Source organism: Neolamprologus brichardi, chromosome 5 (genome assembly GCF_056152115.1).
Source record: "Neolamprologus brichardi isolate AB-2024 chromosome 5, ASM5615211v1, whole genome shotgun sequence".
NCBI lineage: Eukaryota > Metazoa > Chordata > Actinopteri > Cichliformes > Cichlidae > Neolamprologus > Neolamprologus brichardi.
In genome coordinates, this window is record NC_142108.1 from 20,482,249 (window position 1) to 20,495,580 (window position 13,332).

The 13,332-nt window shown below is 40.8% G+C and overlaps 1 protein-coding gene across 1 annotated transcript in view; it reads left to right on the forward strand.

Moving 5' to 3' along the window:
- The window catches only part of ca16b (carbonic anhydrase XVI b), a 114,578-nt gene that overhangs the window by 79,561 nt on the left and 21,685 nt on the right, over positions 1-13,332 (forward strand). Inside the window, exons 6-9 of the mRNA XM_006783103.3 lie at positions 2,249-2,315; positions 4,629-4,786; positions 5,940-6,132; positions 10,548-10,732. Coding sequence (XP_006783166.1) covers positions 2,249-2,315; positions 4,629-4,786; positions 5,940-6,132; positions 10,548-10,732 — 603 coding nt within the window. The remainder of the gene's footprint in view (positions 1-2,248; positions 2,316-4,628; positions 4,787-5,939; positions 6,133-10,547; positions 10,733-13,332) is intronic.

Consider the following 13,332-nt stretch of genomic DNA (forward strand, 5'->3'; position numbering starts at 1 on the left):
CTGCCAGCTGTAAGAGATCATTTACAAAACCAAGGAGATGAGTGAATAAATGGAATAGATAAAAGGAAGCTGCCTGTAGGAGTCAAAGAGGATTAAAACGGGGAATTGGAACTATGGATTTAAGATTGGGATTGTTTTTGGTCCAATTTTGAGAAAGGTAATCATATAAATTTTTCAAGTCCGTAAATGATAAATATTTATTAAGAATGATCTTTGGCACCTGCGTTGCGATAGGAAATTTCCTCTCCGGCTGGTTGCTGATTGTATTTCTTGTTCTGTGGCACACAGCAGATTGTTTGCTGTGATACTACAAATTGTCCCCTGAAGATCTGAGCACGTAAGCTCTTAATGGGCAACAATGGTCCTAATTACTATTAGGTGTGCAAACACCTCCAAGATTTAAGCAGCAGCACTGAGAACTCCGCGGTTTCTATCTCTGTTAGACTAATTTCTATTAGCAACAACTTTACAGTTGGTGGCAGCTGATGAATATCTGCTAACCTTCACCTTAATAGTTTATAGAAAAGGTTCTGTTCTTGGACTGAGGTAGGCTGGAATCGGGACACAGGTGTTTGCAATGTAGGTCTGCTCTTAGACAATGATGAACCGCGTGTGCACGAGGACCTAAATGGCTCCGCTGGGTCCTGACAGCCCTATTGCTTACTGCAATTAGCACCACCATACACAATTTGTTGGAAAAACAGTTTACAGTGTGAAGGTTTTTAAGCGGGCATGCACACACTGGCTCAGATTTACTATTTCTAATCAATGAAAAGTATTCTTCCTCTGCTCCCCAAAGGCCTATTAATGGCCTCTAAGGTGTGCATATTATCCACATTCAGCATTCAGCTCCAAACAATTACTCTCCTCTGACTGACCTGAATTAATGTCGAGCAAGGTATTATTGGTCCCCGCATCCCAACACTGTTTTTGTCCAGTCTTGTCTCTTAAGTGGGACGCTGGGAATATTTAAAAGCGTTGGACTGAGCAATATTGCTCATCTTTTGTCATTTCAAACAATGAACTACCAGCCCAACAGATAAAGAAGGCATCATCACCAGTCCTCTGGAGACGGCACAGGAGGAGGACTGCTTTGGTCATTAAAACATTTTTAATCATCTGGAAAAAAAAGAAAATCAGATGTGGATTTTTCAAAAATCGAAAAAAGTTTCAGAAAGGGTCTCCCTGAATGTTGCTCAGTGAACATCACGATGTTCATCTCTAGTTTTTTTTCTTCTTCCCATTTTCCCCCTTTTGTGTGTGATCTACATTCTAGGTCACAGGCCACACATGGATACTACCCGTAGATCTGCAAAGACCAAAAAATGTGCATTTGTTTGGAAAAATATTTGGCATTTGGGAAAATGGATGAGACAGCTCTCTCAGACAGAATTTATCCGTATACTCTGCGGCTCGACTGTAAAAGCACCGAGTCCTCGGCAAACCTGTGCCTCAGCAGACAGATATTGAGTCATTTTTGCCACCATTTCGTTCTATTGAGTTTCGTAGCATTAGGAAGCACACTCGTGAGCTCATTCTCCCTGCCTTCATCTGTAAAATGTACACTATTGAAAATGATTTTCATGCATCTACATCATAATGAAAATCCTATCGGATGAGCAAAGACATTTGATGTGAAGTCACTCTATCAGTACTGTGTTGCGAATAGTTTTTAATTAGAAAAGTTCAATCCGAAGAACCTTAGTAACAGACGTATGAAACTTTGTTGAAAGCATGTTTTGTAGCTGAGATTTAATTTAGTTTGCTTTAAATCACGTTTGCAGCAGATGTGACTGTCTTTTAAAGTGGTGCAGGTTGTACTGTACATACAGTATCACAGCTAAAAAGGCGAACGCAGTCTTTGAAATGATCAGATATGTTTAGCGTCTTTTATAACAAACAAAGCATCAAAAGCAGGTTAACATTCTAAAGGCAGAGCAGGGATTGGAGACGTAGTTTATGGTTATGTTGGCGAGTGGGTACTGCACATAAACATCGAGGTTATTTTGTAACACATTTTTAAAACTGTGTGATGATAGGTTCAGATTTTTGGTGGTTATTTTCCAAGTAAACCAGAACACTCAAACCCCAAAACAAAAACCATTACAAGAAGCAGGATGGAAAAAGATGGCTTCTGGTGCTGCAGTTTAGTCCGCTGATGTCGATTGTCTTTTGGTATTTTATTTGGATTATTATAGAAGTCTGTTAATCCCTTTTCTAATCCTTTGTCTCTGGATGTTTCCTGCAGCTGGGACAAAAAGACAACCCAGCTGTGGACCCCATCATCCAGGGATTGAAGGGAGTAGTGCATCATGGTAAGTAACGGGCACGTAACCCCCGACACGCTCTACTTTCCGTAGAAGAATAGTTTTCATGCCGTTGAGTGCTCGTCATTCTTTGTTGAGCTGCGATGCTTTTATTTGTTTATTTCATATAGTTTTACCTTTAATGCCATAATCTCTCAATCTCGCAATAAAACATTACATTTGGGGAAATAAAGTTCTAATAGGATCTTCGAAAAGCAATTGACCCTTACAAAATCCCTCTGATGTTTTCGTAATAGATGTTTTGATTTATCCGCAGAGGTAAAATCCTTTTGCCATTGCAGATACGGTGCCGTTCCTCCTCCAGGAACAAAATGTCAACGCTCTTGCATTCAGCTGCTTAAGCACTATTATTTTTAAAATTCCAATTGAGTCTAAACACAAGCTATGAGCAGAGTTTAACTTCAAAAGGAGATAAAATTTGTAAGATCCCGCCTCTGCCGTGCTACTGTGGCTCCACAGTAGGAGACCTCCAAGGAGCTTCACTCACAGAGAAAGAACTATTAATTACATCTCAGCCTTAATTAGACAACCCTTTGTTTTAGTCGGGCTCAAATGTAAATCTATGAGCTCTCATGGACTGCAGCTCCTGCATAGGCTTATATTCATATCTAAGCTATTAATGTCTTGTGTTTTGTGCTATGGCACAATTCTTCATGGCATATTGTTTTAAATTACTGCTGCTGGGCCGGCGTCACGGGATTCATGGCTTATGCAGTCTATAAGCATATGTTTTATCACGAGTGTGTAATCCTTTACTACAGATGAGGGCACAACAGCTCTGTTTACACGGACACGTTTGACTTGTTTTACAGCCTGCAGCTGACGGTCTTTTTGTGACCATAATCGTAAACAGACAAGGACATGTAAGAGTATGAGGATATATAGAAGCGCAGCATAATTGCTCTTCACTCACGCTGGATTTGAAAGACCAGCGCTGGGCTTCACTGAATCGATTCTAATTATAATTCAACAACGTCAACTTTCTGGAGATAGGCGTTTCGATGTTTTGCATTGTGGGCTAGCGAGGCTATGACATTTGGCATTCACGTTGGAGGGGAAAAAAATATTAGCGGTTTTCTTTTTGCTAAAGATAAATGTATAAGGGTAAAAATTTGACCAGAGCAAACCACTGGAGGCTACAGGAACACATGGAATTTGGCCTCAGAACCAGGAAAGGGGTCACTTTGTTTTGGCAAATTTTAAATAACTATATTCTGATTAGCCTTAAACCAGGATTGCGTGAGTGTGGTTATTTTCCAAAGATGTAGTTAAGCTCCCTTTTTCTTTTGTTATATAACCTCGATAAAGACAGATTATCAAACATGTCGCATATACTTGATTATTTTGAGTCTCCAAGTGCCTGGACTGCACAGATGTCCATGCTTGCACCACATTATTTCATTTCCTGACTGAAAGAGAGCCTGGTGTGGGTGTGGTGGTTTTTGGACTGTCTTCCTCCGTGCCTTCTCCCCTGTTAGGATGCTTGGTTTTTCAACTAGCTCGTTATCCCGCAGTCATCCATCCATCAACATCTCGGTGGCCCATGAGCGATAGGGCACGTACACTGTCTGAAGACGGAGAAAGGAAAAGGCTGTGCGCGCTGAATTTCAGTCAGAGTAGAGATGAGGCATCAGGGGCGAGGCTTCCCGTACCTCATCAGCCTGAATATAAACCACACCCTAAACCCATGAGCTACGAAAGATTATATCTGAATTAAGTTTGGCTTTATATCGATATTTGTCATCATAATTCAAGGAGAAAAAACAATCAAACCCACTGGCATAATCCACTTTGCATATTCACAGGACATATAGGAATTTTCCTCTAAAAGATCCTTCTGCTTTTTTTTTTTTTTTGTTGTTGTTGTTGAGTGTTTGTTTTTCTGCACAGCTTTACCTGATTCTGATCAGAGGACTGAAGAGATCCAGCAATCATTATGATCTGTCGTAATTCCCATGGCCCATGCCACAGTTGCTGCACAGAGCAGAGCACGCTACCACCCAGCCACAGATCAGCTGTCAGAGCTGGCCATTTTATCACACTCCCTCTCCCTTTGCTCTTCTCTCAGTCCATCTGAGTACAGAGATCTGGCCAGAGTGATAACAAGTGGTGATGCTTTTAACTACTGCCATTCCACTCGTGGAGGTTTCAGGAAAGCAGTAATTATGCCACACCGGGAATGAAATGAAGCAACCTTGTTAATGTTGGTGTAATTGTAACTTGACACATTAAGGGTTTTAGTGCAACGGGCGATATGCTTTACAGCGCTGTGTATTGACAGGTTTTGATCTCTTTACACAGAAAAGGAGACCTACCTCAGGTCGTTCGTCTTGAGGGATCTGCTGCCATCGTCGGTGGACAGTTATTACAGATACACCGGCTCTCTGACCACTCCGCCCTGCAGCAAGGTAGTGGAGTGGATCATCTTCTCCAGGCCTGTGTATCTGTCCCACTCACAGGTGCGTCAAGTTCACATACGCGCACGCACACACACACACACTTGTCCATACAGCTCTATTCTCCACGCACAGTCAGATCCCATTTGCGCACAGTCAGTGGATCGCTTGCTGTCCCACGGTGTCAGTGCACAAGCAATTTTTCCCCTCATCTGCCCCCCCTCCTTCTTCCCCTTTCCTTCGTTCCTCTCCAACTCCTCTGCATATGAAACCATCACTGCCTATATAGTGGATGATTAAGCAGGAAGGGAGAGCCAATTACTGGCATTTGAATGATAGTAAGTGTGAGATAGCACCTATGCATATATTGTGCTGTTAGTGTGAGACATTGACTAAAGACTCCTAAATGGAATACTGCTCTGTGTGGAAGCTGGCTATCATATTATTAAAGTTGTTCAGGTTCATCAATTTAAATTCTCATTTACCTGAAGTAAAAGTTTGACACGTGTAATGAAAAAAATGCCTTTAAACTATTCATTTATGTACTTTACAGCATCTTGCCTCCCACGGTTTTTGCTGTTTTGATTTGAGAGATAATATATGCCAAGCCATGCCCAGTGCTTTCTGCTGATCCCATACACAGTCCTTTGCTGCATCTTTTATACAAACAATTCTTAGGTTACCCAGCTGCATATCCTCTAGAGAATTCTGTGCTGTAGAAATTTGCAAGGCTCAGTGGAATTTCTATCATCTTGCAAGAGGACAAATCTTTTGTTCAGAAATGACTTCTCCTGCAAGAATATTGACCCACCTTTACAATGTTTGTGACGCTCACAGATAGTCTTTTATGAACCTGTAATTCATTTCTCCAAGCACGCATAGGACACATTGATTCCACAGTATCTGTAATGTGTAGTCATTACAGCACACTGCAGGAGATCATTCATGGCAATCAATGGCCACAAATTTGCCCCATTGAGAAGTTACAGCCCAGCATGCAGCCCAGAGTGATGATTGAAGTCTGTGCCTACTGGTGCCTGTGGTGTGAATGTTACTTGCAAATGCTGTACTCCAGTTGTGAAGAGTCAGCTACTGGCATGCAGCTACAAATGCAGTTCTGCATGATATATTGAAAGCGCGTGGACAGACGCGTATACATATGAACAATAGCGCTTGAATTTGCCTCAATAGCTATTCTTTGTTTCTTTCTATCCAGCTGGAGGCTTTCTACTCCATCTTTACAACAGAGCAACAGGACCACGTCAAGTCTGTCGAGTACCTGAGGAACAACTTCAGGCCCCTGCAGGACCTGGGGAATCGCAAAATTTTTAAGTCGGCTGTAGAAAATGCATGGCAGAGGGATTTGACCGAGATCCTGGGAAGCCCTCATAGCACCGAGGCTTCAAAAGGTAAGCTTTGTTTTCTCTATGATTTTTAGATTTTTCTCAGCTGCAGCACTACTATAAAAGGATTTGCTTAATCCACGGAGCTCCCATAATTACAATTATTACTTACTTTTTCAGCGGCGAATAGTTGCTTGAATTGGTAGCTAATATTGCAGCGTGGATTAATGTTATAAATGCACACTGTGCTGAATAGTGTTGGCATTAAGCCAATGTTGCATGGACAATGATCTGTGATAGAAACAGTCTTACAAGTCATACAAGTAAAAAAACTGAAAAGCAGGAAAATGCTTAGAAAGGGCAAACTAAATATAAGGACTTCCATCAGGGTTTTAAATATGATGATGGGTTTTTATGCTTTTTTTTTAATGGGAGATGAGTGTTTAAACAGTCTTTACCTAAATATATACTGGCAAGATAAGTGGGCATTAATCTAAACCTGTTAATTTTATACTTGATTGGCTCAGTAAATGTTAACATGCTAATGAAAAACACTTAATTTTCAGATTTTTAAGAACTGAGTCCGTTCACGCATTATGGGCCCTAATTTTTATACGTGTGTGTGTGTGTGTGTGTGTGTGTGTGTGTGTGTGTGTGTGTGTGTGTACACACACACACACACACATTGGAAACCAAGTCACAAACTACCAAATCACTGAAATAGCCGCCCAGCTACATAATGATTTCGACTTAAAGTCTAACAATCCTGTGTGCCTGGGCGTGTGTGAAACTGTCTATACTGATCGATATTATTAAATGAAATGTGCAAAGAGGGCAGCAGACTTGGTGCATACACGTAAATAAAATAACTAATAGGAATAAAGTGCTTTATTTAAATTAGTTTATGCATTGTTTGGATTTTGTTCCTAGATTCTAACGGATAAAAGAGTTTGTTAGCTGGCAAGTGTTGATTTTTGCCAACTGAAATTATAGAGGCAGATTTTATTTGCTGTATCTAACTAGCTAATCAGGCTAACATTAGCATCATTAGAATTTAGAGAACATGAATCCTGGGAGATCAGGAACCAATCAGAGAAAAAATAAATATTTTTCAGCTGCTATTTTATGCACAAGGTGTTGCCATAGCGCGTAGCGCCGCATGTCTGATTTGGCATATGCCGGATGCGCTTCCTTACACAACCCCAAAAGGATTTGTCTCTTCTCTCGGGATCAAACTGGTGATCTTTTGTTTGTTAGTCAAATATCTAAAGCGCTACACTATGAAGCCATAGGGAACCAATCATAGAGCTCGGCTAAAGTCAGTCTGTCAGTAAAGGGACAATTTTATTGTGGGGTTTTTTTGTTGTTGTTGTTGTTTTTTTCTCGTATTTTGTTAGATAAGCCGAACAGAGGAGAAATCAGTAGTTTAATGTAATAATTCCAATTTCAGGAGCTTTTTGGGTAAAACTTGGCACATTTGATTCTCTCACTGATACAACTGATTCTTCAAAGCACATATTAATACCAGGCACGGACCTCATGCAGTGCTTGATCAGAGTATCTTTGTTTGTCTTTCTCTTTTATGTGTGCATCTTGCCGTGCTGGCTTTAAGCGAACAGTACAGGAACTATGGAGACTAATGAGAAAGGCTGCTGCTCCTTAAAGTGGTGTTGTTGGTGTCTGGCAGGGAGAATTGATTGGGAATGCTTGTGATGAAGTTGGAGCACTCTAACGGGGCCGATCAGCAATCATCATTAATATGTGGTACAGCTAAAATAGACCCATACAAATTAAGTTGTGAAATTGCTTTTGTGGCATTATGTCAGTAGACAGAATGAATGGGAACCAGTGTCTTTTAATTTTTTGTTTACCCCTCCCACGTCTTTTTATTTATTTATTTATTTATTTATTTTCTGTTTTGCAAAATCTAATCTGCATTTTTATCAAGGAATATTTTTGTGTAAGAATGTATAGGCGATTGGAGGTTTAAACACTGTCAATCTCATCTGCAAGGATGACATCTGTCAAGGTTGTGCAACGGGGGCTGTTTGTCCGCACACAATAAATGATGGCTTTGCTTGTAAATGGCGTATGAGAGCCAGGGCCGCGCCTTCACTGAATGCTCCACCGCTGTGGCTTTTATGGCAATGGAATTTGTTTGGCCATTACAAATGCAGAGCTAACCTTTCAGATGCAAAATAGAAATTGCAGATTAGTTTGTGGTGGTGCACTGTCATTGTTTGTCCAGTAATAATGCCAAGATGTATAGGGCACTATTTATTTTATCTTTGGTGTGTCTTTGCATGTGTAAAAAAAACCAAAAAAAAAAAAAACCCCAGCTCTGCCAAAGCCATACCCTCCATTTAAAATTTAATTAATTGAGACAATGGTGAAAATGCTTTTTATATGTCTTATCAGATTGCTGTGTTCATTATATTCTCAGGTTAGGGAACTGGCGATAATATGTTTCGAAACTGTAGAAAATGACAGCGACAGTTTCCAAGAACCCACAACGATGCTTTAAACTTTCTTGTGTTGTCACTTACAGCACAGAACTGAAAAGTAATGAATGTATAAAGATATAAAGTGGAGAAAGGCTGCCATGTCCTTGTTCCGGAACAATTATAACCGAAGAATGTTTGGCATTTTACTCCAACAGTAGGCAGTTACTCGGTTTTCACCCAGTCAGCCTTTCATTTTAATTAAAGGAGCATTAGTCTTAAAAAAAATCAGTAGGCGTTAAGATTATGGTTAAAGCTATAGATGGTGAGCATCACCGTTAAATGATTATTGTAGTTACTGCGTTGGTTTTTGGTGATTGAGATGACTCGCATTACTCAGCTTGCCTGCAGAGTTCACAATGAATAGTTTTATCCCCCCTCCCCCCATTGTGTTTAGAGTAAAATCCTTGTCTCCTCGATCATTCAACGCTGCAAACAGCTTCTTTTAAAAAAAGTACTGTAAAGGCTTTAGAAGTGAGACGCTTTGGAACTGCTGTTTGTTGACAACCGTCGATTCATCACCGCTCGGTAGACAGTGCCGGGAGAAAGATTCATGCTCTGTGCTGAGTGGTGTTGTAGACCGAGGTGGAACCTCTATGAAACACGAATTTTGAAGGTTACAGCGTTTAAAAGAATTCCTCCACTTTTAAAACAGTATGTACATTTTATTGTCAGCTTAAGGTTTTGTTTCCACTCGATCCTGCTCTGCGCCGGTTTTTACCAAGTGCAGCTTTCATAAAACGAACACGTGCACATCTAAGTTTGAAATCAGTGCCTGGTCGCTGCGTTTGCTCATAACTTGACCACATTTAAGAAAAGGTTGCTCAGATGACACATTTTTAGGAGAAGGATCGCTTTTTTTTTTTTTTTTTTAAGTTTTCTTTGCAATATGCGGAACGGGAGAAGCTGAGATGGTTACTAATAAGTGCGTGCTGATTGTTAAAAGGATGATGATTGCCATGACAGAAGTGATGCAGGCAGTAAAACCGCAGTGACATCTTCAGCTGCTATTAAATTATCATTGTTGAGGTTGACAACACACATCCGACAGGTTTATAATACATTTCGCACCTGTCACATCTAATCAACACCCCGAGATTTTCTTCCTTTTGTTTTTTCCCCCCGTGTTCTCTTGACTGATTTCTTTCCACCCTGTCTCCCTTTTCTCCCTTTCACATATCGTGGTGCATAATTTGTGTCATAGCTTCAGTGTGCAAATGGAAAAAACTGTGGTGACAATTTCAATTTGGCAGAAACTCTGAGAGCACATAATCATTTGACACTATTTCCTGATTGCTGTTGCCCTGATCTGCTGAGAAGCATGTCCAGATTGTCCCTTACCCATACTGATGGAGCCCTGTGTAAATATCCTTGCTGCAGCCTGCACTGCCACCTTGAGGACGATTTACAGATTATCTTTTGTCTCCTTTGTGCGTAGTGTTTAATCTGACAAATTGGATATGGGCATGTTGCTGCTAGATAATCTGTACCACATGCCCGCCACGTGGCGCTTGGTTCTTTTATATTTTGCCTGCGCTTTTTTTCTTCTTCTTCTTTTTTTGGCATGAAAAAGGCACAATGTGTCCAGATTGACAATCTGCACACGCCGGAGGTTGTGCGTGACCCAACTGAAGCCTTCAGGAGTATTTTTGTTATTGAGTTACTTTAGCTTTGTGCACTTCTGGGTGTTTCTCAAGTGGAAATGGCTTTGAGTCAAAGCGAGCGGGATTTTGTAATAAGCCTGTTAAAAGGCAACCTTCATTCTACCCACACATGTCGGACAGACAAAAACACATGTGGTCAAGCAGTCATCCCAATCACAGTCTTCCATCTTCACCGAGCTGTATTCAGTCAGTGAAAAAGTGACACCACTGTTTACTTCCTTGTCAATCTTTTTTTTGTCCCCCTCCTCCCCTTTTCTTTCTTTTCATGCTGCCTTGTTCTCATATCCTTCTTTTTTTTTCTCTCTGGTCTTTTTAGTGTGCAGCAGTGCCCCAGTGAGCATGAAGATCCAGCCGCTAAACCAGACGGCATTGATGGTGAGCTGGGAACGCCCTCTGACAGTCTACCACCCACCTATCACCAGTTACATGGTCTCCTACAGCTGGGTGAAACGTGATGTCGCTGATGAAAAGACCTTCACCAAGACGGGGGATCAGAGCATGGTGAGCGTGGCTGTTTAAAAGCTTTTTATTTATTTCTTTTGCAATAAATGTTGCATAAACAGCTCCGATTGGTGTGCAGAGCCTCAGATGTATCTGTCAGGATCAGAGGTTGGCCAGATCAGTGACGGTGTGTATTGGAGGTGACAGGTTATGATGAACTCTGCATGTGGCTGTTGGCTGATATGAGGGCCCAGACACTCTGCTGTCACTCACCTGTCTAAGAATAGAAGCACAGGCCCGTCACAAACTTTGACGTGTCACACTGAGATACTGTATATATAATGTGTTCAAAATTGCAGCTGTGGCCTTTATCCAGGTGTAGCATTTACCCCTCTGTTTATTTGCATTTAGGTTTGAATCAGCCTCAGAAGTAGGCACCTCTATTACAGGGTGAACAACAAAAAAAAAACGCATACAGACCGAGACGGCGTAAACAAAATAATATATTCGCTTTTATTTTCCCAATTTAAAAAGCAATCATTTAAAAAAATCTTCAGTTTTCAGGCAGTACAAGCAGCTCTTTCAACAGAAACTTCTGTTAGTAACATATGCAGAGCAAATGTACCCTTTTTAGATCTTTGCTCCACTGATCATATAATTCATCTCGCTGCCTTAAACAGTGAGTTAGCACACTTCGGTTCTTACTGTAGCTTTTCAGCAGAATATTCAGTAGTGTCCACAGATATATCCTCCCTCTGCAGGAGGTTGCACCTACAGGGCTGTTCTTTTTCACTCTATATATTCGTCTCTCTGGTCACATATTTTTGCATTTGTGGAAATCCAACACCCAGCTGTGCATCTCTTTAAAGCCCACTGACCCCCAGCTGTTTTTATAGTCTGCATGACTGGCTTTTTGATATAAACAGTGCAGAGGAGAAAAATCTCATCTCACCAGTTCAGAGACCTGGGATCAGTTCCCTGGTGGCAATGCTACCTCCAGCTTGGCGCATTCCAATAAACACAGTTGTCATGGGCTGGAAGCTCGTGAGGGATCTTGTAATGTTGCTGCACTAGCGACTCCTATTTGGTGTGGGTAACTGCACAGAAGGGGTGAGATCTGAAGGCAAGAGCTGGCTAATCCTTTAAGGTAATAACCCCCTTCACTCAAGCGTGTTTGCCTCACTTTGATGTTTAACCTTCACTGTGCAGAAGGATCCAATTGCAGAGTCTGGCACTGAAATTTTTTTTTAAACAATCGTTCTACAGGATGATTTCATGACATTATGACTAGTTTAGAAGCAAATTTTGCAGCGTGGAACTTGCACGAGTTCGATGCCTCCGGTGCGCGCACACACTCTGTGAATAAGGAGACGCGTTGTGTTCAGCAGTTACACAATGAACAATGATTTGCATATTCATAGATTCTGGGAGAAAGGAGGAGGAGATGTAATTTTAAGAATTTTAAACCAGGTAATTGAACTACTTTGTGAGGGTAAAAACACTTCAGACACAAATTATTATTCTGTGCAGCTTATCTTTAATACTGTGTTTCCTAAAACATGCCTGCAGGAGAACTTGAGCTTCGAATGTAGCTACTGAAGCTTAGAAAATGATGGACAAGTGGCTGAAATCAATATGCAACCAGGCTTCTAGCAGTCAACAACTCCTCCACAAAATAAACTATTCTCATCAGAAAACATACCATAAGTTAATATTATTCCCTTTGTTGAATTATTGATGCTCATTGTGGACAGAAGTTCACATCTCACTTGCAGCAACAATGGTTATACCTGATGTTACCCATAGCTTTCTCTCATTATTTGTGAATTTTGGCATCTTTTTTTAGCTCTCTGTTAATGATTACTGCACCCTGATGTTCTTCTTATATCTCTACAGTCTTCATTTTCTCTACTCTGTGGCCACAAAAGAGCAGCGCGTTCTCCATAAAGGCTGCTGCACTGTGAAAACGCTTACTTAGATATCAAGTGTCATCTAAACTTTGTTACGGAAGATGTATTACCCATGATGTGACTGGTGAACCATGTTGGGCTCGTGAGGCTAAGTGACTATTTTGCGTGGAATGCATTAATGTAATAACATGATTTATTTGTCGTGGTGAAGTGGGAGACCTGTAAATTTGCATTGTGCTTTGATTTCAAATGGCTGACTGAGAGAGTGATTATAGTGTCCGCGTGGTGCTCTGTCCGTGCAGTTACACTCCATTAATACAGTCGATCAGCCTCTTTTTCTCGCATTATTCTGTCCACTTCTCCCTCTCTGCACTAAAGTCCTTATTTTGCTCACTTCATTTCCATTTCAATTTTCAGTTTCTATCTCTGGACACCTTTATCTGAATTATTTTGGAGAAATACTGGCTCTGCAACACCAGAGGCAATCACCCACCTATTCTGAGGGCACTTTGAATACAAGTTAAGCCATCTGCAACCTGCAAAAACACAATTAAATTAAACAGAAAATAACCTTTCTAAACAGCTTGGAAGTTGTGGGCCACAGACTATTGGCCAAGCAGTAGTTTAAAATGGAACGCGTTCATTGGAGGCTATTTGAATTATTAGCATTTGCCTTTTCAAATGTGTTCATCTATTACAATGCAAATTCAGTTAGAATTGACAGTATTTTATGTGTGTTTTCTCTTACAG